The following is a 25,071-nucleotide window of genomic DNA, read 5'->3' on the forward strand; positions in this document are numbered from 1 at the left end:
GGCCCCGCCTCCGTCCCTGGCCAAGGGAGGACGCAGCGGAGGCGGACCCGCGTTCCTGCGCGCGGGGGCACGCCCCCGCGCGGCTGACGTCAGCGCGCCGGGGCGGGGCGGGCGCGAGGAGAGCGTGGGGTCGCGGGCTCGCCGTCCCGTGGGCACTGCTCCTAGCCTGCCCGGCGATCCGAGGCCGCCTGCTCGTCCGGCGCGGTCCGAGGAGGCCGCCGGCGGCCATGGCGCACCGCTGCCTGCTGCTGTGGGGCCGGGGCGCCTGCCGACCCCGCGGGCTGCCCCCGCTGCTCGTTTCCGGCGGCCGCGCGGGCCCCGCGGAGCGGCTTTGCATGCGGACGGTGAGTCCGGCGCGCGCGCCCCGCTTCCGGCCCGGCGCCGCGTCAAGGTCACCGGCCCGGCTCGCGGCGTCGGACCCCGGGCCCGTGGTCGGGCGGGTTGGAGCGCGCATCCGGACGGAGACGGGCCTCCGAGCGCCGGAGCACCCGGGGCCCGCGGCCTTCACCCGCCCCTCCGCCCGAGCCCCGCGTGCCCTGGGGGTGGGGCTACCGGCGCTCGGCCGACACCCTCACCTCGCGGCTCGTGGGCGTTGTCCGCTCCAGAGGCCGTCTGGTGGTGTGGCCGGCGGCCTCGGGCCCCGGGAGGGGGCGCCGTGCAGGCGCGCGGCGGGTGCGGTGGGATCCGGCCACACGGAGCCACGGGCGTCAGTCCCGGGACCTCCCTGGTCCGGCCTTGAGGAAGTGTTCTCAGCCGCTCCGCGGGGACAGCAGTGATAGTACCTGCGTTCCTGACGTTTGTTTGCTCCTCGAAGCCCTGCTGCAGCCTGGATGTCTCTGTCCTTCTCCCGCTCCGTAATGCCCTACGCCACGCCTCTCTGCACTTTCTTCATTGCGTCCATTTCCCCGTCTTACCTTGCTCTGATCCCTCACCGTTTGTCCCTTCTGAATGTTGGACTCTGACGTGGAACGAGCGGGTGGGATCTGCTTTGTGAGTTTGTGAGGTTTTTTGTTTTGGGTTTTTTAAATTTTTGGCCAGGAGTCTTACCTGAGCCCTTCATCCGAGTAGCACCGTAGTTCCTATGAAATCGTCGACGCTGAGGTGCAAGGACTAGCAGCTTGTTTGGGGGTCCGTGACACTTACTCCCTGCTACTGCCCTGAAGGTCTCCGTGGGGACACCGGGGCATTACTGTGCCACCTGCAAGGGACTCTGAAAGGACAGATTTTCCTCTCGAGCTGTGCTGCTGTTAAAAGCCTCTTCTAACAGTGAGGTTCCTGGGGGAAAGAGTTTGATGTGTGAGGTGTCCATTCTCAGGTATAACCCTCAAGAGGACTAAACAGATGATAAAGCAAGTGAAAAGTACTCACGTTGTCGAGTTAACAGCTAACCCTCTAAAATGAGGTGCTCTAAACTTAAACTTTGCAAATTGGTATGTTTTATATGTGTTTTTTCTTTGAATGGGCTTGGGTTGGATAAGCAGAGGGAAAAAAGTTCATTGATGGGTCTCCTGTAGACAACCGCGTCGGCATCCCTGCAGTCACAGGGGTTGTTGCTGCGGGTGTTCCGAGCCTAAAGGGAGCCTGTTAGTCCGCAAACTGGAAGTATTGAAACAAAAAGAAGTGGTGTTTACAGAGTACATACCTTGTACCCAGCTCTGTTCTGTATTGTCACACGCAGACTTGCTTTATGTGCTGATACGAAGAACCCTTGCTCTCAGATAGCTTTCAGGATGATTGGGAATGGTCGTTTAAATGGCCGCAGCATTTTTAAAGTGCTTTTGCATTCACTTACGTTTGATCCCACGGTAGTACCCCTGGGAGCTGGTTGTCTTCTCCCACTGCAGGTGTGTGACTCTGAGGCTTCCAGTCTTGGGAGATAAGTCGAAGATCATCGTGCAAAAAATACACATTTCCAGCTTTACCAAAACGGGAAGTTCTGACACTGTTTGCCTGGTAAACCATAGGTCCTGCAGGTCCCAGGCTAGGCATCACTTCCCTTGCAACATCCCTGGTCCCTCAAACACGTACCTGCTTCTCTGCACCCCCTCTGTCCTTACACTAACACGTTTGTATTGCACGGAGGGTGCCATCCTGTGATTGATTTGTCCCCGGGACCCTCTTCCTCACTCTCCTGAGTTCTCTAGGGGCTGTGGTGGTTCTGGTCCCCCAGGGATCCCCCCCCCCCCCCCACCGCTTGGCAGCCCTTGACCAGGAGCAGATACTCTAACTTGTCTGTCCAGCTGGGATAACAGGTTGTTGTAGTCCACACCCTTCGTGGATTTGGCACTGGAGAATGTGTAATCACTTATGACACACTCTTATCCAATATCAGCAGTTATTCATAGGCAGGAGTTCCCAGCTGCCGGAAAGGGCCTAACAGCAGAAGCTCCGAATTCTCTCAGACCTGCACTTGCTGTCAACCAAGAACAGTGTCAGTGTTTCTGTCCTATTTTGCTGTGTATTCGTTTGAAGTTAAATCAGCTTATCATTTTAATTGACATTTTAATTCAGATATCATAAAATCCATTGTTTTAAAATGCCCTGTTCCATGGTTTTTAGTGTAGTCATAAAGTTGTGCAGCCATCACCACTTTTCTAATTCCAGAACATTTTCATCACCCAAAGTAAGTCCCTCCCCACTTCTCCCCAACCATTCCCCAGCCTCAGGCACCTACTCACGTACAGTCTCTATTGATTTCGTATTTTGGACATTTCACATAAACGGAATCATATGTGAACTTTTGTGTCTGGTTTCTTTGACTTAAAATAATGTCGTCAAGGTTTCATGGTAGCAGGTGTCAGTGCTCCGTCCCTTTGTTACAGCTGAGTGTTCCATGGTATGCGTATACCACATTTTGTCTGTTCCTCGGTTGGTGGACATTTGGGCTGTTTCCACTTTTTGGCTACTGTGGATAATGCTGCTGTGAACATTACCGTACAAAGTTTTGGGTGGACATAGGTTTTCCATTTTGTTGGGTAGGAGTGGGCTTGCTGGGTCATGAGAATGCCAGGCTTCCCCATAGCGGCTGCACCAGGGCGCGTTGCCCCAGCGGTGCCCAGGGCTCCAGTGTCTGCACGTCCTCCCCGACACTGGCTGCTGTCTCTCTTTTTGGTTATGGTTGAACTAGTGCATGTGAAGTGGTTTATGTGGTTTTGTGATGTTTTATTCTTCTCATTGGACCATAAAGGAGGCCAGTGAGGATGGAAACTGATTCAGATGAACTTCACTTTAAACATTCCCGTTTGTGTGCAAGAGCTTGTCCTTGTGAAAAATGGTGGTAAATTTTCACTTTTCAAAAGGATAAGCTGACTTGAAGTTTTTTACTGTCAAGTTTGGATGTATCCCCTCAAAGCACCTTGCCATTGATTGCTTTTAATTGTGCAGCTAAATATTTAATACAGAGCATGTTCAGTTTGTTTACGTTGTACTCCCATTTATCAGGACTGTATTTACAAACAATTTTAGCAACATGTTATTTAAAGCAGAGATGTATCTGTAATGGGGCTTGCGTAATTGGAGTTGTCACCAGAATGACAATATCAGATATCTTCTGAAGATATCTGCTACTAGTATAAGGATTATATCAGTGATGTTGGACCATAACCTTCTTATCTGTGAACTGAGATCAACGTAGTTTAGTGGTCCCAGGCAGCACTGTTGTGTAATTTCGGGAGAAGGAGCTTGCAGTGTGATACACCCTGCAGGTGAGACAGCAGATGCCCGTGTCGGAGTTTGCAGGGCTAAGTACACGATGCCCGAGTGAGTGTGCTGGTGGGGAATTGTAATTAGGTGTGATCTGAGGTGCTCTTGTCTTCCGGATTGGGTCTGCGGTTCTTGCTGGACTGGAGCGGACAGGGCTGGACAACGTAGTCCTCCCTGCAGGGGCCATCCTGTGCTGGTCTGTAACCGCCTGTTGAAGGGAGAGACAGTCCATCCACCTTGCCATACTAGGAGATGAAGCTCTTCTTTTAATTCTTTATCTCGATGTAACCTTCGTGCTTTTATTTATATGTTGTGTTGCAGCTTTATCGATATGCTACAACTCAAGCAAGAACCAGCAGAAATTCTCTTCTGACAGATGTAATTGCTGCTTATCAGAGATTCTGTTCTCGGCCTCCAAAAGGTAAACACTCAGATGTGACCCCCATGTTCTTGTTTCAGAGACTCACTGTCAACAGGTGTTTACGGAGCAGGTGCGGAGGGGTCACTTCACTTGGTTCTTCACGTGTCTCCTCGTGTAACCCGCCCCGCCTCCTGTCTGACCGCAGGGCTGACAGCATGTCACCGCGAATGCAGCACTTGTGCGGAATGGAAGCGGCTTGCCAGCTGGCTTTCTCCTCTAACCCCTCGGGGTTGTGAACTGTATGATCTGGACTTTGGTTTACTCCTGCACAAGCAGCCTTATGCTTTTTAGTGATGAGTCGGATGCTTTAAAAACAACACACACACACAAGACCTGATGAGGGAACTGTACGCAATACCTTGTAATAACCTTTAATGAAAAAAAAGAATATGAAAACGAACATGAGTACGTCCAGGCGTGCCTGGGACGCTGCGCTGTAATCAGAGATTGACACACTGCAACTAACTGTGCTTTAAAAAAAAAAAAAGCCTGACAAAACCTGATGAATGTTAGTTTGAGGATATTGTTTTTCTTTTCTAACAGGATTTGAAAAATACTTTCCTAATGGAAAAAATGGAAAAAAAGCCAGTGAACCCAAAGAAGTTACGGGAGAAAAAAAAGGTGCGTTTTCAACAGACTCTGTGGACTCGCTGTCCCCCGATGTGTGGTGCTGCTGGCAGCTTCCACCAAGCGAAGAAACCTTGTCTGAAGTCAGTTCTGAAACTGCAGGTTACAAGCACATACAGAATTCTGCGTGGCGTTTTCCCTTGATTTTCTGCCCTTATTTTTCCTTGTTATTTTTCAAATTGAATTAGTTGAAGGTCGCCTTATGGTACGGGTTGATCGATGTTAGTCGTACTAGTAATTAGTCATGTTTACCTGTATGTTTGGTAAATACGTTCGACACAGTTCGACCCATAACAGCAACTAGTTTCAGATTCTTACAAATGAATTTTATGTGGCCGAGGTGGGTTTATTGTTTGTTTTCTGCCAATGATCAGAATCAGGTTTTTCTTCCAGGAGAACCTGTCAGCAGTGCTCACTTCGCGAGGTGGGAGGGGGGACACGTTGTACCTTCAGGTGGGGCGCAGACACACACTGCAGCAAAACAAACCCTGCAGCACGTTGTCCCACAGGCCACTGAGGCCACAGCGTCTTCATGCGGGGGCGGGCAGAGCGCTGTGTGGACGGTCACCGGGCTGCTGTGCAGCTGTTCTGGGCAGCGTGTGTGGCGCAGGCTTGCCCACTGGGTGCTCGGTCCTGTGTGTCTCCCCTGTGCTCCCGGACGCGCGTCAGTCACCAGCCAGCTGCTGCGATGTATTCTGCAGGAAGACTTGTATTAAAGTCGTAGTGAGAATGTTGTTGGAGACGAGGGTTCTGCTGAGCTGCTGCACATATAGGCTCTCTGTCTACACGCAGACTCAAAGCCCGCGGCTGCCCCGCGTCCTTCTGGAGGAGGAGCTGGTGGTGGTGGAAAACGGGGTGGCAGGAAGGATGACTCCCACTGGTGGTCCCGGTTCCAGAAGGTTCGTTAGTTTGGAGGCTCTGGGGTGGCCGGGGCGGCGGGGCTCACATGGCTGTGGGAGGGCTTAGTGTCCAGCAGGGCACAGAGCACGGGCGACATCTCGGGCCTCAGAGACACCCTCCTTCCTTGCGCAGGGTGACGTTCCGTGGGACGACAAGGAGTTCAGGATGTACTTTGTCTGGACTGCACTGTTCTGGGGCGGAGTCATGTTTTACTTCCTGTTCAGGACCTCGGGGCGGGAGATCACGTGGAAGGACTTTGTCAATAACTACCTCTCCAAAGGAGTGGTGAGTGTTTCCCAGGATCGCTGTCTATAGTGGTTCCGAGGGTGGAATTCAAATTAGACCGGTAAAGGGATAAACGGCCAGCAGGTTCCTGGGCCTGTTCATCAGAAAGTCACATACTGAATTTTTAGTGCCAGAAAGTCCCGCGGCCAAGGAGCTGCTTTGCTCTGACCCAGCAGCCCCCACGTTTGCTGCAGACCCCTTTCATTTCATGTCACTTCACGCCAGCACCTCCTGCTCCTGAGCTGCTCTGGTGCACTTGTGGCCTCGCCCCACTCCGGGTGCCCGCCTCCCTGGCTCCTGCCCTTCGTCACCTGTGGACTTTGACATGGGCGAATTAGGGACACTGTTGACGGGAGGCGGAGAGGGGCTCCGGGACTACGGATGGGTCTTTACCCCGTAGGGCCCTGCCCACTTCAGCGCATTTCCCGTGCTATCTCCTGTAGGACACACCTTGCTTGGTGTCTTACTAAGAAAGGTGTCAGCAGCTGCCAGTGAGACGATGTCCAGTGTGTCCAGTTCCTGAGATGTTGAAATGTGACAAATGCCCTTCTCAGAACTGGTGACACAAAGTGACGGTGAGAGACCCAGAGTTAGGCCTGCTCTGTAACCTTGGGGACAGTACTTAACCTCTCAATACTGGATTTTTCATCAATGAAAGGAATGAGATAAGTTGAGGCACTATTACTTAGTGAAGAAAGATAAAGAATCCAGAATTACCTGTAAAGGTGGGAAGTGAGGTGAGCATGGACAGGATGGAAGTGACGGCCACTCAATGTTCTCTCATGACTGAGGCTGTCACGTGCACGGCCCCAGGCGTCGTGGGGAGCCTGCTTTCAGGGAAGTGACTCTTGTCCTTGGAGAGTGGCTGCAGGTCCTGAGCAGGGGGCTCTGTGGTCACATGTCCTGACCTGCTGGCTCATTGCAGTCGGTCTGCCGTTGCCCCAGCAGTGTCATGGGGTCGAGTCCTTCAGTTACTCCTTCACAGGCACTGCCTGCCCTGTTCCAGCTCCTCCGGAATGTTCCGGGCCTCCCTCACTCTGCATTTTGACTCGTGCAGATCAGATGTCCTGCCAGAGCGGAAGCAGGGACAGCAGGAGGGGGGCCTCCCCCAGGAGCACAGCAACTCCGAGCCAGTCAGACTCGGGACGGGCTTTGTCTGTGTTCCTGAGGACCCTGTGCAGCTAGGCTGGAACCACTCTATGCCCTTGGGTTGGCGAAAACTAAAAATCTTACACTAGTAAGCTTGGATGCAGAGCACTGGGCGTGCCAGGCCAGGGCTGTGACTTGGGGGCTGCTCTGGTGGCATTTGGGGACGGCCGGGAAGTGGAGGAAGGCACATGTCTGAGGCTGGTGAAGCTGTTCCCGGGAGCGTGCGGGCAGCCTGAGCGTCTGCCATCAGGATGCGTAACTGCCCAGCCTGTGCTTCTGAAACTGCGTCTCTGCAGAGTGGACGTCAGCAAAGACAGACCTGCGAAGTTGTAGAAGAACACGTGCCAGCGAGGCCATTTTTAACGCTTAGAAACAGGCAGAAGTGAGTGCGCATGTAGGGCCAGGTCTGTGCTGTGTCGGGGCCGGAGGCGCTCTGGGGCGCCCAGTGCTGAGGGCTGCCCCTGGGGTTCCCGGTGCCTTGTTTCTCTAGCCAGCGGGGGACATGGAGTATCGTTACGTCCCCCCTTGTCCTCCTCTGTACGTCTGAAATATCATATTCATTTTTAAAGAGCTTAAAAGAATATCTCAAGTCTTTTCTGTACATTTATGTCTGAATGCTTGACTTTTTAAAATTCCAGGTAGACAGACTGGAAGTCGTCAACAAGCGTTTTGTTCGAGTGACTTTTACACCAGGAAAAACTCCCGTTGATGGGGTAAATGATTTTATTAATTGATGTGAATTAGCTGTATGTTACCTCCTCAGCTTTAAAACTGAACAGCAGACATTGCCTCCCATGGTGGTAGTGAGACGGGTCAGGTGGGGCACTGTGGCAGGGTGACCCTCGACACCGAGAACCACTGCTGCAGGACGTGATGAAACATGCTCCCCACCTCCAGGGTGCTGCTCCCGCTCAGTAACCCTGGCTGGGGAGGGCCCCGGGGAGGCCTGTTGCCCTCCTGGGTTTTATAGCATAGGTTTACTGTCTGGATAAAAAAAATTATTTTTGTGAAGCGATCGTGGATTAGAGGAGAAACAGAGTCTTTCTGTGCCGTGCAGTGCAGGCCACTCGGGACAGGGTCCAGGGTGCGGTGACCCTTCATAGGTGTTTCCTGGTTGTGCTGGAAAGGCAGTGTGACGCTCGTGGTCATCACTGGCCCACACTGTCACTCCATGTGCGGCTGTGGGCGTGTGTGGCCACGCCGTGGTTTCCTCTTGTAGCAGGGGCGGTAGGCGTTGGGCTGACACCCAGCCCACGTGGAGTCATCACCCAGCCAACACAGCCATCGCCTCGAGCCTTCTGGTGTCCCTCCATAGGGCCCCAGAAGCCCCCCAGGTCAAGTGAACAGGGAGCACCTGGCACGGCCAGGGGCTTCTGTCCCATGGGGTGTAGTGTCTTCCCTGACGGCCGGTGGGGCACCTCCTCTGAGGACCGGCGAGTCTCGGTGGATCCGGGGCTAGGACTTCGCTGACTCTGCAGGGGTGCCATCTCGGCTGCATGTTGGTTTTTAGTTTGGGACTCAGCAGCTGAGATATTCCTGGGAAATAGAGAAGAGGAAGAGGACGCGTGTTTTTTATGAAAAGGGGTGTCTTTTCCAGTAGATTTTTCATTCCCCTGAGTTGCTCACTTTAGAAGCACGAGGAACGCTGCTGGAGAGCCGTTACCTGCCGAGGCTCGCCAAGCGCTCTCACAGAGCGGGGCGCGATCACTGCCTCGTTGAAGCCAGTCTTAATGTTGTTGGGGTTTTCTAATTTGTAAATTTTCAGTATTTCTGGAAAGTTCTTAGAAAGCCGAACCTTATAGTGACGGGAACCGTTCGTCTCCTCCTCATGCCTGACAAAGTCAGCGTGTCTCTGTCTTGTCTTGGTAGCAGTACGTCTGGTTCAACATCGGCAGCGTGGACACCTTTGAGCGGAATCTGGAGACTTTACAGCAGGAGCTGGGCATAGAAGGGGAGAACCGGGTCCCCGTGGTCTACATCGCCGAAAGTGACGGGTAAGAAGCAGTGGAGACACGAGGGCCCTGCTCTGGGAGGGTCTCGAGTGTGCTGTCGCCAGGTGGCCACTGGTCCACGTTATGTTCTCCGTTTGGCTGGGGTTTTTAACCATTAGTAATGCCCGAGTTTGGGCGGGTGTCTGGTTGGACCGCCCCACGTGGACGTTTATCCTGATTAAGCAGTGGTTTGGGGCGCGGGTCCAGTGCACCATCTTTTAGTAGGGCCTTCGCACCGAGGGCCCTGTGTGGTCAGAGGGGCGCCTCCACCTTCCCTGCCCTCCCCGTTGCCGCTCAGTCTTCCAGGGCAAGTGAAGCAGGCCCTCCTCCTCCCTGTCAGAGCCACAGCTTCCCTTAGCACCTGTCTTCAGGGAGGCCGCATCGGGTCGGGGTCTCTCAGGAAGGGCCCATTGGTGTCAGGGGTGGTGACCTGGAGCTGACTCGGGCATCTGGCCTCTGGGATCTCGCCATGCGCACGCAGGGAGACCTGGTGACCTCGTCCGCCTTCAGTGCAGAGGGCAGGCGGGCCTGACTGTAGTCACCACGTGGAAGAGCAGGAAGATGGATCGCTGGCAAGTCAGTGAGCTGAGTCTCCCTCGGCTTCCGGAACTTCTTGAATCCTGCTTTGTGCAGACCTACAGTCTGCCTGCAGAAGTTAGGCCCACCTAGCCGTTGGCTTGGCTTCACACGTGATGTGGTCCTCAGCCCCGAGGCTGTCACACGCTTCCGTTATGGGCTGGTGCTGAGACACCACACAGAGTTTTGTGATGCAGCATTTTTTAAACCTTTATTGTCAACATGGGTTTTTTCCCTCCAGAAATAAACCAAAGGTAGTTCTCTCCTGGTTTCTGCTGCCTGCTGTGGTGGCGTTTAAAATTTTAAATAGACGCAGGAGGAGGGTGTAGCTCAAGCAGCAGAGCGCATGCTCAGCACGTATGGGGTCCTGGGTTCAGTCTCCAGTACCTGCTCTAAAAATAAACCAACCTAATTACCTCCGCCCCACCAAAATAAAATAATTATACTAAAATAGAGGAAAAATTAGAAAGCTAATCCTGTGGGGGTTTTTTTTTCTTGTTTGGTTTTGTTTTTCACCTGAACCAAGTACAAGATTCTGATCCAGAGTTCTTGGGGTGGGTTAAACTGCGCTGCATCGTATTACACAGCGCCCGTAGTTGTGCTGAAATTAACTTTACTAAGACAAACAAAGGGAAGGCAGAGGCTGTGGGTCACTCCTGAACCACTCCCCCTAGAACAGCCCGGGGTTGGGGGGCACACTTGTCCCCTGAGGCGCCTGTGAGCCTGCCCGGCCACACAGACACAGCTTTTACTGTACGCTGTTAACTGAGTGAGGATTGGACATTTGGAAGATACCTGTTCAGAATAAACTGAGGGAGTCTAGCAAGAGAACTGGAATTTCTACCCAGGCTAACACCAGAATCTTGTTGAAGTTTTTAAGAGAGCACCTGGAAAGAGATTTCTCTGAAGCAGGTGTAATGAGAGTGAACCGCGGGTCCATGCGGGGCGCAGTGGAGGTTACTGGGGTAGAGGCGAGTCCCTGCCTGGCACAGCGGTGAGAGTGGCCGTTCTTGGGTGTCACTCGCTGTGCTTCTGCTCCAGTGGTGGTGACATGGCACGGCCCTCCTGCGCCCCAGGGAGGGTGTTAGGACGGCCAGGTTTTGTGCGGAGGAAGTGCGCGCTGTGTCCAGCAGCCGCCCTGCGGGCCTCGGAGCACTGAGCCTTGCTGCGTGCGCCCGCAGCTCCTTCCTGCTGAGCATGCTGCCCACCGCGCTCATCATCGCCTTCCTTCTCTACACCATCCGGAGGGGGCCGGCCGGCATCGGCCGCTCGGGCCGCGGCATGGGCGGCCTCTTCAGTGTCGGGGAGACCACCGCCAAGGTGCTGAGGGACGAGATAGACGTGAAGTTCAAAGATGTGGCGGGCTGTGAGGAGGCCAAGCTGGAGATCATGGAGTTCGTGAATTTCCTGAAAAACCCAAAGCAGTACCAAGACCTGGGTGCAAAGATCCCAAAGGTAAAATGAGCTTTCAGAAGGTGATTGGCAGCTTGTTAACCTGAAAATCCTTTGAAGATTTCCTGACTCTGAAGTTATAATGTTACGCAGTTTGAGTACTTGTCATAAAGCAGCTGTTTCTCTCCTTCCTCCATCCTGACATAACTCGTCTCTGTAACCCGAGCGTCTGCTCAGGCCGCTGCTCTGTTCCTGCACGTGCTGTTTGCCCGAAAAATCGGTGCGCCTCCCCTTGGAAGCGGCCTCGGGCTGCCGTGTCTCTTTCTGTGACTCCATGCCCCTGTCCCCGCAGCTGCAGCCCCAGCGTGTTGCCACCTGCGGCAGCAGGTGCAGACGTCCGCCCGGGCCGGCATTCAGGCTCAGGGGAGGACGGGCGGGAGCACGAACTACCGTGCCCACCGCTGGCGACGGGCAGCCCTGAGACCTTTGCGTTCCCGGGGCCAGGCTCAGCCGGGAAGGGAAGACCCGAGGAGGAAACGTCTAATTCTTGTAAAGATCCGTCATCAGAGTCTCCTCCAAAGGAGCCTCTGTAGAGGCGAGCGGCATTTCCTTGCTTTCGGGTCTGGCCTGCCTGCAGGGTGGGAGGTCACGTGTTGTCATTTTGTAATTTGCTGTTACTCGTCTGAGTACCTGTTTACCTCTTACCCCGGCATCTCCACAGCCGAAGTAATGACAGTGCCTGAGAAGCGCGTGCTGTCCTTCTCAAGTTCACCGTGGTTACTGGGTATTTTACTTCATTTGAAATTTCAAAGGGGAGAAAATAAGCGAAGTGTGGTATTTGTTTCCCCTTGAATTATTGAAGTAACTCTCAGGTGGCTTTTATTAGGTTTGTAGCGTAAGTCACCCTTTATATACTGTTTGAAAGGTCTAAGAAGCAACATGAAAAATGTCATAAAATAAGGGACGTATTTAAGATTTCACATTCCTGCCAAGTTACTTTAAACAAAGCAGTCTCTGATAACCCTTTTCTTACTCATACGAGAAGTGCTGTGCCATCGTTCACGTTAAGAGCTACGTAGCGTGTGTCACTGGAGTGTGCAGACACGCTTACGCCTTGCAGTGATTTATGGATACGCGATGTAGTTTTCTAAAGTCCTAGTTGAATGTACTTTTTTTTTTTTGTATCTGAAGGGTGCCATTCTCACTGGTCCTCCAGGCACTGGGAAAACACTGCTGGCCAAGGCCACAGCCGGGGAAGCCAACGTCCCTTTCATCACCGTCAGTGGCTCTGAGTTCTTGGAGATGTTTGTCGGTGTGGGTCCGGCTCGAGTAAGTCCAATGTCCTGTTCTGATGGTGCAGCCTCCTCCCCCTTCCCCCCAGGACCCCCCAAAGGGGAGCCTGGCCAAGATGGCCCTGTCGCCTGGAGTCCCGGGGAGCGTCCCTCACTGGTCAGCGCCTTGGCGGCCGTGGCAGGGCAGAGCCTGCAGGAAGGCCTGTGACTTTGACCCCGCCACCCCGGTCCCAGTCGGCTAGTCGGGCGGATTTGCTGTTGCAGAGTTGTGCAAGTTCTTTGTATATTCCCGGTACTGACTCCTGATGGATGAACGTTTCAGGTGTTTTCTCCCATTCTGTGGGTTGTCTTTTCATTTTCTTGATAGTAAAACACAAGTTTTAAATTCTGATGAAGTCCAGTGTATCTGTTTTGTTTGTCTTAATGCTTGTGCTTTTAGTGTCGTGTTGAAGAACCAGTTGCCAAACCCAAGGTTACGCATAAGTACTCCTGTGTTCTTCTGCGGCTGTTAGAGTCCCCCCCTTTACGTTCAGATCTGTGATCCACTTTGAGTTAACATGGTGTGAGGTAAGGGTCCACCTTCCCTCTTTACACGTGTGGACCCAGTTTTCCCGGTGCCATTTGTTGAAAAGACCCTTCTTTCTCCCTTGAATGGTTTCGCAGCCTTGACCACAGATAGATACCTGGGTTTATTTCTGGACTTTGAATTCTGTCCTCTTGACCTGTGTCTGTCAGGACCACAGTTCTGACTGCTGTTTCTGTAGTAAGTTCAGAAATCAGGAAGTGTGAGTGTGGGTTAATAGTTAAAGAAACACTTCAGTTTTCACTCTTGTCTCACCAGTGTCTGAGGTGTGGACCTTGTAGAGCACTGCAGAGGTGCAGAGTGCTGTCCCAGGCGCTTCTCCAGGCGTCGGGATACAGCTGGCAGTCAGTGTGGAGCTTTGTGTTGTGGCAGGTTTGGCGGTGATTGTCTCATCCTCGGGGGGTCCTAGATGAGCTGTGCTGGGGGCGGGTGGAGCCCTGGCTTGTGAGGCACAGAAGCCTTGGAACACCGGGGACTGTGGAGCAGTTGAGTGTTGTAATGATGGACCATAGGCTCTCACGTGGGCGAGGGGGCTGGAGGCAGGAGAGGAGGTGTCAGGGCTGGGTGAGCGGGGCAGGAGCTGGGCCATAGTTGGAGAGCGGGTTGTGGGAGGTGCCGGGCAACAGTGATCAGAGCAGGCCGCTCAAGGCTGCTTTTCTGGAGGGCTTCCTGGCCACGGCAGAGGCAGGTCAGGGGACTGAGGACGTAGCACCTGGCATGGGACCGTGGGCGCCAGAGGGTGGAGCGCCTGCCATGCGGGGAGCCCCAGCCGGCGGGGTCCGAGGTAGGGATGGGGTGTGAGGTGGACCCCAGCTGCAGCTGGCCTGGAGGGAGGGCTAGGAACCCCTTCAGGTGGAGAGCTCAGCGGGGCAGCCAGTTTCAGGTCAGGTGAGGTGAGGACAGTGTCCAGGGACAGGCTGGGGGGTCGATCGCAGGTGTGGAGCTCAGGGAGGGGTGCCGGATGCTGGGCTCCATCGTGAGGGGGCCGGTTCAGAGCCACGTGGGGCGGAAACCCAGGACCCAGGCCGGAAAGGGTGGTGGGGCGAGTGGACTCTGAGTAAAGTGACGGGAGACCAGGCCTCGGGGTGTGTCTCTGAGTCTCTCGAGGGCGGGCGATGGGGCATCTGAGGCCTGCTCCGCGGGCGGGAGGTGAGCGGGGGGGTCCCGGGTGGGCTTGGGTGGGCCGTGCCTCTGCTGTGTGTACATGGGGCTGGGCTGGGGGTAAGTGTCTGCTTTGTTGACTGCCTCGGGCACCAAGGGGACCCGGAAGGGTTTGCTGCGAGCAAACTGAAAATGGGTGTAAACTGGACAGTTGTGCACTGTTACCTTTTGTTGGACAGAGGTGTGTCCTGTGAATCTGCTGATGTGTGTGGCTCATCATGTAACAATAATTGGTGACAGTCTAGAAATAATATTTGCTCGCCTTACATCAGTTTCCCACCAAGTTATTCATCGTTCGCCACTTCACTTCTCTGCTGCTTTTGTGACTTCTGAAGTTCGCACTGTGCAGCATGGGACACCAGCCCGTCTCCCTGTGGGACAGGAAGCTGGGCGTCCGCTCACTTGTCAGGAGCTCAGAGTTGTGGTTTTCTTCAGGTCCGCGACCTCTTTGCCCTCGCTCGGAAGAACGCTCCTTGCATCCTCTTCATTGATGAGATAGATGCCGTGGGGAGGAAGAGAGGAAGGGGCAACTTCGGGGGACAGAGCGAGCAGGAGAACACCCTCAACCAGCTGCTGGTGGAGATGGACGGTGAGCAGCCGCGTCTGGTGTCTGCAGTTGTCTGCGCTGACATGGCAGCAGGCGGCCTTCTCTGACACAAACAGCCCCTTCTAAAGGCCCATGCAGAGAACAGCAGAACCGTCCTGCCTGGCGGCCTGCCGTCGCTCACACTGACGGTGATCTAGTGTTAGAACCTGGTGCTGAGTAAGAAAAACTGGTGACGTGTGTCCCTGAGGAATTAGTGTCATTCTCAGACCACCTGTGACTTTGGCAGATTGTGAGCGCTGTACTGCATTAATGAGCTTTCCTGTTACGAGAGAGTTCTGGGGCAGGCAGGGTCCTTCCTCCCTGCTGTGAGGTGCCTGGATGCTGCCGGGCACAGAGCTGCCTGCCTTCCTGAGCCAGGCTTGGGGTCAGGCCCAAGAAGCTGGAGCCCCTCCTTGGCTCCTAGGCCTGGTGCACAGCACAGCCCACCCTAGGGCCCCTTCAGGGCCAGGGTCCTGGGGCCGTGGGCTCTGCTGCCGTCTGAGAAACAGCCGGTCAGGTGAAGGGAGCTGGGCCTGGAGGGGAGGGCAGGGAGGAGCAGGTTGGGGACCTGCCTGCAGAAGCCGGCAGGGGTCCTGCGGCCCAGGAAGCCTAGACTCGACCTTTGCAAATTTAATCTTAGTGATTGTAAAACTTTAAAGTTGTAAAGTTGACATCATCATCCAAGTCTCTTGTTACATAAATTAAAATCTTTAGTAATTTGTCTTTCGTAATTGGTTAGTAACTGATCCTTAAGGCTCTGAGTCTTACGTGTGACTTGTCAGGAAGGACAAGGTGAGTAGGAAGAAGCGTGCAAGTCGGCAGCTCTAAGCGCGCCGGCCGTGAACGGGCCGACGCGGCGGGTGGCGCCCCAAGGTCCTGGCGCGCACACTGCTGCCTCTGCCTCGCAGGATTTCATAACGCGGGAGCCTTTGGTGTCTTTCCAGGCTTTAACACGACCACAAACGTGGTCATTTTGGCGGGCACCAACCGGCCGGACATCCTGGACCCCGCGCTGATGCGTCCGGGCCGCTTCGACCGGCAGATCTTCATTGGTGAGACGGTTTCCCTGGGCCCAGTCCAGTTCCTGTGAGGAGAGGTGTCACTGCTTCCCTGTGATTTATTTTCCTGAAAAATACTTTCTCAAGGACCACCGGACATAAAAGGAAGAGCCTCTATTTTCAAAGTTCACCTCCGACCCCTGAAGCTGGATAGCGCCCTGGAAAAGGAGAAGCTGGCGAGGAAGCTCGCATCCCTGACTCCAGGGTTTTCAGGTGAGCGAGCGTAGCCCCATTCTCCTCGCCGGGTGGGATCCTTCCTTTCTCATTCGCTGTCTCCCTCCTTCCACCCTTGACGTGAAATAAAAAGGACCATCCGGAGCGTCTGGGAAGATGTATCTGCGGGCACGGGCACCTGCAGTGTCCCGGGGGCCTGACTTTTCATGGTAATTGAGCACATTGTGTTGTGGCTTTGTGTGAAAGGGTAGCGCACAGGGACTGAAGGGTCTAGAGGGCACTTGGCAGGCTTCCCATGGCCGACCTCCGCTGTGTGACCGAGGCGCTGGGTCCCTGTGATTCTTCTTCCCACCGTATCCCCGCGTGTCCGCGCCAGTCAGTCCCCGCGGCGGCGCTGAGCCCCCTGACGGGCACCTTCAGTGCCTTCCTGCTGGCACATTGTCCGCGCCGTCTGTCTGGGTAGACGGCTCCTGTGGGGTCTGTCCACTGTGCACCCTCGCAGCTCAGTCCACAGGGCCAGGATTGTGCCGGGCGGGCCCTGCACCTGGAGTGGCTCGGGACGGTCACAATGCCACTGAGCCACACTGAGGTCGTCCAGGCAGCCTTCCGCTGTGGGAGGGGGACCGTGGCCCCTCACTCGCCATGTGCGACCGGCCAGCCTGGCTGTGTCTGGTGGGTGAGCTGTTGGTGTGTGTTGCTTTCACAGGAGCCGACGTTGCAAATGTCTGCAACGAGGCCGCTCTGATCGCCGCGAGGCACCTCTCGGATGCCATAAACCAGAAACACTTCGAGCAGGCGATTGAGCGGGTGATTGGTGGTAAGAACCCACGTCACAGGGCTGCATGGCGGGAGGCCCAGGGGCTCGGCCGCCCGCTGGGGCCTCCCCGGGACCTGCTGCCCCAAGCCTCTCTCCTCTGGCGTCTGCCAGGGCCGGCAGTGCCGTGAGGTGCTGCCCCCGTCCCCCAGGCGGGGAGGCGTCTCCCTTGAGGTGCACGCACCAGTTTTCTGAAAACACTCCCAGTCTTACTGTTTCGAAAAACGTCATCATATGAGTTAAACATTCTGCGAGCCAGGCGTAGGTGACCAGTAGCCGTAACAGCTGTGGGACCAGGACACACTCGGCATGCGCCGGTGGCGGGTTCCTCACTTCCCAGAGCGCGGATGGTTTAATACCGGTGCAGAGGTCACTGTGGGTCAGGAACGTGGGCTGGCATGCTCCACGGGAGCGGGGCTCGCCCAGGGTCGGCAGAGAGCGGTGTGGTGTGGGGTGGCGGGGACAGAAGCGGCTTGGAGGTGGCACTGTGATGCCGTGCCCGGGGGAGGAGGGCAGACTTGTCAGACTCGGGTCCCCCTGGAAGTGAGGCAGAGACAAAGCTGAGAAGCTCGGCTGACTCTAGGTTTTACAGAGCCTTGAATGTTAAGCTTAAGGGCTTATGAAACGTGGTTCCGTGGTGAGACTGACCTAGCACGGGTCCCCGAGCCGCCGAGTGCCGTGATGCCAAGACAAGTGGTAGTTTCGGGATGTGCACCTCTGAGGAGGAGGGAGGCAGCTGCCGGCAGAGAACCCCGTGCTCCTTACCGAGCAATGGCAGACGGAGGCCGGGCAGGACGTGGCACTCGCTCTTCCAGACTCCTTAGTGTGTTACCAGTGGAGGGCTTCTCCCACATGAGTTACCTGGAGCACAGGAACACCATTGTCTCGCGTGTGATTTGTGTCTGAACAAACTACAGGACGGGGTCCTCCAACTCTGAGTGATGCAGGCGAGCGTGTCGTCTCAGGCCGCTGCGCTGGGGCTGCGGGTCCCAGGGCCTCTCCGGGCGGGCGTCTCCAGCCCTTCCCCAGCCCCGCTCCTTTCTCGGGGTCCTTGTTCCCAGTGTGTGTAAATTCCCAACGCCCAGACCATGCCTTTGTTTTCTGTGAGTTCTGTTTTGAATCGACCTGAGTGCTGAATTTTACTTGGGCATTCTGTTTATTTCCCAGAGCAAGCTAAGTGGCCCGGGACTGGGAGAGTAAGAGGAAAGTGGGCTGCGGGGTGGGGGGTGGCGTCACGGGTGAGGCAGTGTGCGGTAGCGTGGAACCCGCTCTTGACGTCACTGCCACTTAAGCGTGGGTTTTGTTCTGTCAGGCTTAGAGAAGAAAACCCAGGTCCTGCAGCCCGAGGAGAAGAAGACGGTGGCGTACCACGAGGCCGGCCACGCGGTTGCCGGCTGGTACCTGGAGCACGCCGACCCGCTCCTGAAGGTAAGGCCGTCAGTGCTGAGCAGAAGGCTGCCTGGCCGGCCGTGTGAGCCGCAGCTTGGGGAGGAGACACTCCCCGGAGGGCAGGCGTATGAGGAATCGTGGCAGAGACGTCTGCTGATGGTGGGGGTGGGGAAGAGGTCACGCAGACGAGTTAAAAGGTTTGGAAAGACAGTGTCCAGAAGGTGGAGGAGCATTCATCCTCCAAAGCAAGCAACCCCTAAAATAACAGGCAAGGTGTTTGCCCATGTACTGCCCCAAGGAGGAGGAACATGAGTTAGGCCCTGCAGTTACTGCTGCTGGAGTCGTCAGCCGTGACCAGGCACCGCTGCGGCCCCCTCAGTGCAGCCGGACTCATGGGCCTCGCTGATGGGACAGAACCTGGTGCAGCCACTTTGGAACATACCGTGGCAGTTTTTTAGAAAGATAACGAATGCTTCCGATCCAACCAAACGGTCCCACTCTGGTATTTACCCAAGAGAAATGAAAAACATGTCCACGAAAGACTGACTGCTCTATTCAAAGCAGCAGTAAGCTGGGAAGAGCCCTGAAGTTCCTCCAGAACGATGGGCGTGTGCTGCGTCTGCACGGCAGGTCGCCGTGCAGCGGTCAGAGCAAACGGACGTTCCCTCAGCAGCAGCGAAGGCGAGTCTTGGGGACGGCGGCCGGGACCAGGCCCAGGGAGGCGGACGCCGCGGGAGGCCGTTCACGTGCCCTGCTGGTCACTGCAGCCGTCCCCGGGGCACGTCTGCAGCTGTCCGGGGCAGGAGGGCACGCAGGTGGCCCGGGGGGCGGCTCTGGGGAGAAGACGAGGTTTTCTTTGTCTTCCTTGTCGTAAGGGCCGTGTTTTGTCACGTATACACCATCCCCCAGCAAAGGCGATTTTTAGAGGTGAAAGGAATTGAGCTGGGAAAAGAGGACTAGAAAAGGAAGCTTGCTGGCCAGAGCCTGCGTCCTGGGAGCAGGCATGGACGGGGCTGGCGGTCAGGTCAGGGGGAGGGACGGTTCAGCTGAGTGTGACAGAGAGAATCCCTTCCCGGACTCTACGCTGCGTGTGTCCTGGGAGAAAGTTCTCTCCTGCCTGGTCCCGCTGGATCTCAAGGCACCCAGGCCAACGGGCCACCCGACCGGTGCATCTGGCTGTGGACACGGCGAGGATGCAGGGCTGGTGGCGCCCACACCGCTGTGCTCCCCTGCCAGGTGTCCATCATCCCGCGGGGCAAGGGGCTGGGCTACGCGCAGTACCTGCCCCGGGAGCAGTACCTGTACACCCGGGAGCAGCTCCTGGACAGGATGTGCATGACGCTGGGCGGCCGCGTGGCCGAGGAGCTCTTCTTCGGCAGGATCACCACTGGCGCCCAGGACGACCTGCGCAAAGTGACTCAGAGCGCCTACGCCCAGGTGAGTGCGCGCGGGCCCATCCTGCCCCTGCGCTCCCCTGGGCTCCCCCAGCCCCGGGTGCCCCTGCTGAGCTTGCAGGGCTGAGGACGTGCAGGCCTGGCTTGGTTCTCGGGAAGGGTCCTCTCTAACAGCATCTGAGTTTCGGGGAAGAGGCCTTCTCCGTAGCAGAGATTTCTGACCAAGCGCGACTGAAGCCCGTGTGTGGTGTCGGTCCCGTTAGAAGCCCGTGGGTGCCCCGTGCACTCTGCCGTGCCTGCCCCTGCTGTCCTCGCGCACCACACGCGGCCCCGGGCAGACCTCGTGGGGACTCTGCTGGGTCCTGCGCTGCTCAGGGCCTGTCCTCCCACCTTTTTTCTAATGACTCATTTTTTTAATTTTTAAAAACTTGTCTTCTTCATGTTGTGTCTTTCTTACGCGTTATTTGTTGTTGTTTGCTTATGTTCTTTCTACTTTAATCTTCACTTTTCAATATTTTTCCTGTGTGTCTAACTCTCCTGCCGTCTGGCACCTCAGGTGCGTTTCTCTGATCCTGACTAGTTCTCTGCTTTTTCCTTTACTTTCCGGGCGTGAGTAGGTGTTTCCGAGGCTGTGGTTACGGTTCTCATCTGTTCCACGGGCGTCTGTCCGTCCCACTTGCCTCATCTGTGGAGACGGGACTCTGGCTCCTTCCTTTCCTTTCATGCTCTTCTGTAGCCCGTTTCTACGTGGAGTTTGCTTTTCTGGTCTCTTGGGAAGGAGATGGGTCAGGACAGCTTTGCTAGTTTCATGGTTGTAGATTCTCCTTTTCTGTTGTTTTCATAAACGTTTGAAGAACGTGGTTTCTTCCTTTCTGAGCCAGTCCTGCTCCCCGCTTTTATCTGCACCTTCTCTTTTCTCATTAGTTTGGGTTTTACTCCCGGAAGCGTCTTAACGTGGGGCTAGTGTGGGCTCATCGGGTGCAGCCCAGCATGGCCCGCGGACGCAGGGACCGTGCACAGGCCCCTCCCAGGTCCTGGTGCCTGGGCGGCTTGGGGCCCCTCCACTTCCCCTCGGCTCCCCTCACTCGGAGGTGATGTCACGGGGTTTGTCCCGCCCGTCTGTCACCTGGTTTGGTGTGGGTGTCGTCTGTGGGCTTCTGGTTCTGTCCCCGCTGTGTCCGTCCACGCAGAAGGCCGGGCTGCCGGGTGCAGAGCAGTCTCGCAGTGAAGGGTGTGGAACAGGTGTCATTGTAAGGGCTTGTCGCCGCCGCATGGCAGCACGTGGGCCTGTGAGCAGGGCGGCTCACTCACGCGTTCTGGTCCAGATCGTGCAGTTCGGCATGAACGAGAAGGTCGGGCAGATCTCCTTCGACCTGCCACGCCAGGGGGACATGGTCCTGGAGAAGCCCTACAGCGAGGCTACCGCGAGGCTGATTGACGACGAGGTGCGGCTGCTCATCAGCGATGCCCACAAGAGGACGGTCGCCCTCCTGACGGAGAAGAAGGCGGACGTGGAGAAGGTAGGCACTTGCCGCGCACCTCGTGCCGGTGCCGGCTCTGCTCCGAGTCGGGGAGGCGGGGGGTGCGGTGGGGGCTCACAAAGCCCTAACAGTGCCAGAGAGGCAGGGGGTCCGCACTCGCCCCAGAAGCACCTGAAGTGCAGAGCCCCAGCCCCGATTAGGGTCGACACTTGTTCTTCACCTTCGGGATGAAGACGCAGCCAGAGGGCAGCCAGAGGGACCAGCCAGCCTAGCTCAGCAAGAGTTGACGCGTGAAAACCAGCTGTGCTTTCACGACGCCCTCCCTGCTCTGTCTTTTCCTTCCTTGGGCCTCATTTGACAGCAGCTGCCGAAGGGAGCCGTCCTTTCTCATTCAGTCCTTCTCCTGCGTCTAGTAAAGCCTAATTATAATCTGTACAACTGAAAATTTTTTGCTTTTGCCCGGCCGGGCAGCAGCGACAGGTAGAGGGTCATTGCTCAGATGCAGAGAGTGAACAAGAAGAGGCCTCGGGGTGACTTCAGGCTCCTCCTGGTGGTGGACACCAGCCGGCCGGGAGGAAAGGGTCAGTCAGGACAGGCAGGGGCACCTGCTGCAGCTGGAGGGGGCAGGCGGCTGCCCTGGGCTGGTCACTGAGGAGGGAGTGAGCTGCGGACCTCAGTAGAGGGTGCAGGAGCACCCGGGAGCTCCCCGCTTACCCTGGGGTCCCCCCTTCCGAAGGTACAGCCCACCCGGCAGACAACGGACAGGAAACGTCTGCAGGAGACAGTTGGTTCCACAGAGAGCTGAATGCTGGGAGGGGTGCCTGCCGGGAGGGGGCGCTGCGCTGCTGAGACCCAGGTCACTGCTGTGGGAGCCCAGCTAGGCAGGGTGGCCTCGGGGCCAGGCCTCAGGAGAGCAGGTAACCGAGCGTGTTTCCCAGGTGCTGCCTGAGAGGTATGACTTCTCTGAAACCCCCGCAGCCTCCTGAGGTCACTTCCTTACCGTCCACGAGTTACAGGTGAAGAAACGAACACCCAGGGAGGTCTAGCAGCTTTGCGCAGGGGCACGTGGCTGGAAGGGGCGGGACCAGGATGCGGACCGGCCATTGACCTCTGACCAGGCCTTGCTGTCAGTTGGGCTTGGTCCGGACTGAGACGGGCTCTGAGCAGCGGGGTTTGAAGACTTGCCATGAAAACAAGAATGTCAAGTAGCTCACTAAGTTTATGTCTGTACATGTTGAAATACCAACGTTTTTGATCTCCTGGGCTACAGAACACGTTGTCACGGCTTTAGTGGTCGCCCCCCCTGCGGCCGTGGGCGGGCTGAGGGTCTTAAAGCCTGCTTCTTAAGCGCTTATAGACAAGCAGTGTACTCAACGTCAGGGGGTCTTAGTATTCTGGTCATGTTTTCTTAAAGAATCTTTATCCCTTAGAGACAAAAACTTACGGATAAAATGCTAAGGCATCTGGGATTTCCTTCAGGACAATCCGGGAGTAGATGAAACACAGATGGCTGTGAGTGGCTAGTTCTTGTTAGTTATCCATATTCTTTCTGTATATTTTTGGTACGTATTTGAAGTAATCCATAATAAAGCTTTTAAAAATTGAGAAGATAGAAAGGGACTGTTTCATCATTATCTATCTTTTAAAATATGGCATTTAATGTAGACTACAGGCAAGATAAATCTCTCCGCGGGGGGTTACGGGAGGAACCAAGTCTGCTTTCTGAGAGTTTACAACTTCACCTGCCTGCTAGCAGTCAGAGCTCTAACGTTACCACCCTGCCCTGCTGACGCTGCCACTCACCTCCACACTCGCCGTTGGCGGGGGTCCCTGTCAGATGTGTGGCTCAGCCTCCCTGGAGATCAAAACCTCAGGATGCGAGTGTTCCTGCTCCCCTCCTGCTGTGTTTTGTGTCTCTGCCTCATTTGTCCTTATTTTTTTCCACCAACTTCTAGAATTTCCTACTCATCCCATTTCCATCCTTCCCCCGCCCGACACTTGTGTTACGACCTCGTGCGTCCTCCCAGAATTTCCGCATGGTCCATCAGCACAGAGAGCCCCTCAGCCGGCTCTCCTTCCCGGGCACAGCCCAGCGTGAGCCCCGCCATCACGCATGTGCGGCCCGGAATGCGTGTCAGTCCAGTGTTTTTGCACACCTCATTCTAACACTGTGTGGCCATGAATAGCTCTTACTTCCCAGGGGCCTGGTGTCCTTTTCTGGGAGGGGGTGGGCTGTAAATCAGCGTCATCAACAGTGCGTGGACGCTGCTGGTAACGTTGAACCGCGCCCTTCTGTCCAGGTCGCTCTCCTGTTACTAGAAAAAGAAGTGCTGGACAAGAATGACATGGTTGAACTTCTGGGCCCCAGGCCATTCGCAGAGAAGTCTACCTACGAAGAATTTGTGGAAGGCACGGGCAGCCTGGACGAGGACACCTCGCTCCCGGAGGGCCTGAAGGAGTGGAGCAAAGAGCGGGAAGGGGCCCGCGAGGAGCCCGCGGGTGAGAAGGCCGCCAACCAGAGCTGAGGGGGGCGTTGCGGCACGTCTTGTGTCGCGGCCTCGGTGTGCACACGGCGTCAGCGCTGGCTCGCTGGAGGCCCTGCGACGACGTCGTGTCAGCCGGCTGCAGCCCAGGTGACAGGGAAGTCGGGGGCGGGGGACGTGCCCCGCCTCGGGCTCTCGGGCAGCAGCTGCGTCAGCGGGTCCCGCGCCCCTGTCGGGGCCGGATTCGGGGGGCCTTATTCTCACCTCGCCCCTCTTCACTCCTTCAGGGTCTCCCTCTGTGATGGCTGTGAAATTAAACTGGAGTCCTGATAGAGTATTTTCATTTGATTTAATATTTTAGAGATTGAGTCCAGATCACATGTTGCTCTTTTGCGATAGAATGTTTTCCTACGGAGAGTGTAACATATTTAAAAAATGAATGTATTATGTAAATACAGCTTCTTTATGTTAAAAATAAAGTACAAACACTGCACTTCTTTCCTTGTGAACACACAGAGGGTCCCGGGTTACGCGTGGGATACTTTCAGAAAACATAATGGAAAGGAATGAAAAGTTGTTGCTTTTTAGGGAGGAATCCTTCAGCATCCAGGCTGGCGGGTCCTCAGCTCCAAGAGGCTCAGCCCCTTTGGATTTGTGCGTCCCACCCGGAAGGATGACTCTGGGTGTACAGAGCGTTGACACCAAGTGAGTCGGTGCCAGGTGACGATGGCGGTGGGTCACGTCCTCACTCTGCGGGTCACAAGCAGGCCTTGGTCCCTCTACATGGTCTGGAAGCCGGTCTGTGACTGTCGTGGGCTGTCCGGGCCGCCCAGGATGGCAGAGCAGGGCCTTTCCCTGAGCTGGGGAGCCTGCCCTCCTGCATGTCCCAGAGGTCCAGGCCGAGGTCCACGTTGTGAGCTCACTGGTCCCATTGGGGGAGTTGTGTGTGCCAGGCTGTAGAGACGCAGGGTCCACACGCCGCAGACCTCGGTCAGAACTGCCACCTGAGGAGGCTCAGGGAAGCTCCAGACGCTGCCGTTTGAACTTGGAGGCGCTGAACGTTACTGCATTTTCTGCACTTTCTCAGCAGCCTCCTTTAATGTTACTCCAGCTTGCCTTGTGTGTTCCTGATGCAGGTAAGTGTGTTGTGGGCCCGTGACTGTCAGACTTAAGGTGCAGCACGGGGCAGCGTCCCTGCAGGAGCCGACCAGTGGGCGGCAGGCGGCCCGGGCAGGCCCCTCCGTCCTGGGAGCCCGGGGCTTCAGGAGCCCCGTGTCCCCGCCTCCCTACCTCAGAGCATGCAGTGGGGGGGTCGGTCAGCGAAGCCCGTGGGTGAGGGCGACTTACTCCCTCTCTGTGGGAAGGGTGCCAGCCTGTGGGTCTCGGCAGATCCCCCAGGGTTGGGCCAGATGTGAGTCGGGCCTGTCTTGGCAGAACTGACAGCTGTGCGGGACTGCGGGCTCGGGGGTGACCCACGGCCCCCCGCGCGGGGAAGGCCTGCACGGCCAGCGGCCTACAGCCCAGAGCGTGAGCGTGTCAGGGCCTGACTAGCCTGACCCATCTGCTCCAAGGTCAGGCAGACCTAGTCCGTGTCCAGCTTAGACAGGGTGGCA

The 25,071-nt window shown here is 56.1% G+C and overlaps 1 protein-coding gene across 4 annotated transcripts; it reads left to right on the plus strand.

Moving 5' to 3' along the window:
• The first annotated feature begins 97 nt into the window (after positions 1-97).
• Positions 98-23,951, plus strand: AFG3L2 (AFG3 like matrix AAA peptidase subunit 2). 4 transcript variants are annotated; one of them, XM_032467186.1, is made up of 18 exons: positions 98-344; positions 4,024-4,123; positions 4,667-4,744; positions 5,543-5,649; positions 5,783-5,935; positions 7,723-7,797; positions 8,954-9,078; positions 10,833-11,106; positions 12,235-12,372; positions 14,515-14,668; positions 15,610-15,717; positions 15,811-15,936; positions 16,604-16,714; positions 18,024-18,139; positions 19,337-19,537; positions 20,820-21,014; positions 22,406-22,487; positions 23,276-23,414. In XM_032467186.1, the coding sequence occupies exons 1-17, from the start codon at positions 228-230 to the stop codon at positions 22,472-22,474; spliced, it is 2,247 nt and encodes a 748-aa protein (XP_032323077.1). In that variant the 5' UTR covers positions 98-227; the 3' UTR covers positions 22,475-22,487; positions 23,276-23,414. The 4 variants fall into 4 exon arrangements, with proteins under 4 accessions (XP_032323077.1, XP_032323076.1, XP_032323075.1 ...); XM_032467185.1 differs by lacking the exon at positions 22,406-22,487 and having other exon boundaries at positions 8,957-9,078; positions 23,276-23,951; XM_032467184.1 differs by lacking the exon at positions 22,406-22,487 and having other exon boundaries at positions 99-344; positions 23,276-23,951.
• The last annotated feature ends 1,120 nt before the right edge of the window (positions 23,952-25,071 follow it).

The sequence above is a fragment of the Camelus ferus genome, chromosome 24 (assembly GCF_009834535.1).
Source record: "Camelus ferus isolate YT-003-E chromosome 24, BCGSAC_Cfer_1.0, whole genome shotgun sequence".
In the NCBI taxonomy this organism is placed as follows: Eukaryota; Metazoa; Chordata; class Mammalia; order Artiodactyla; family Camelidae; genus Camelus; species Camelus ferus.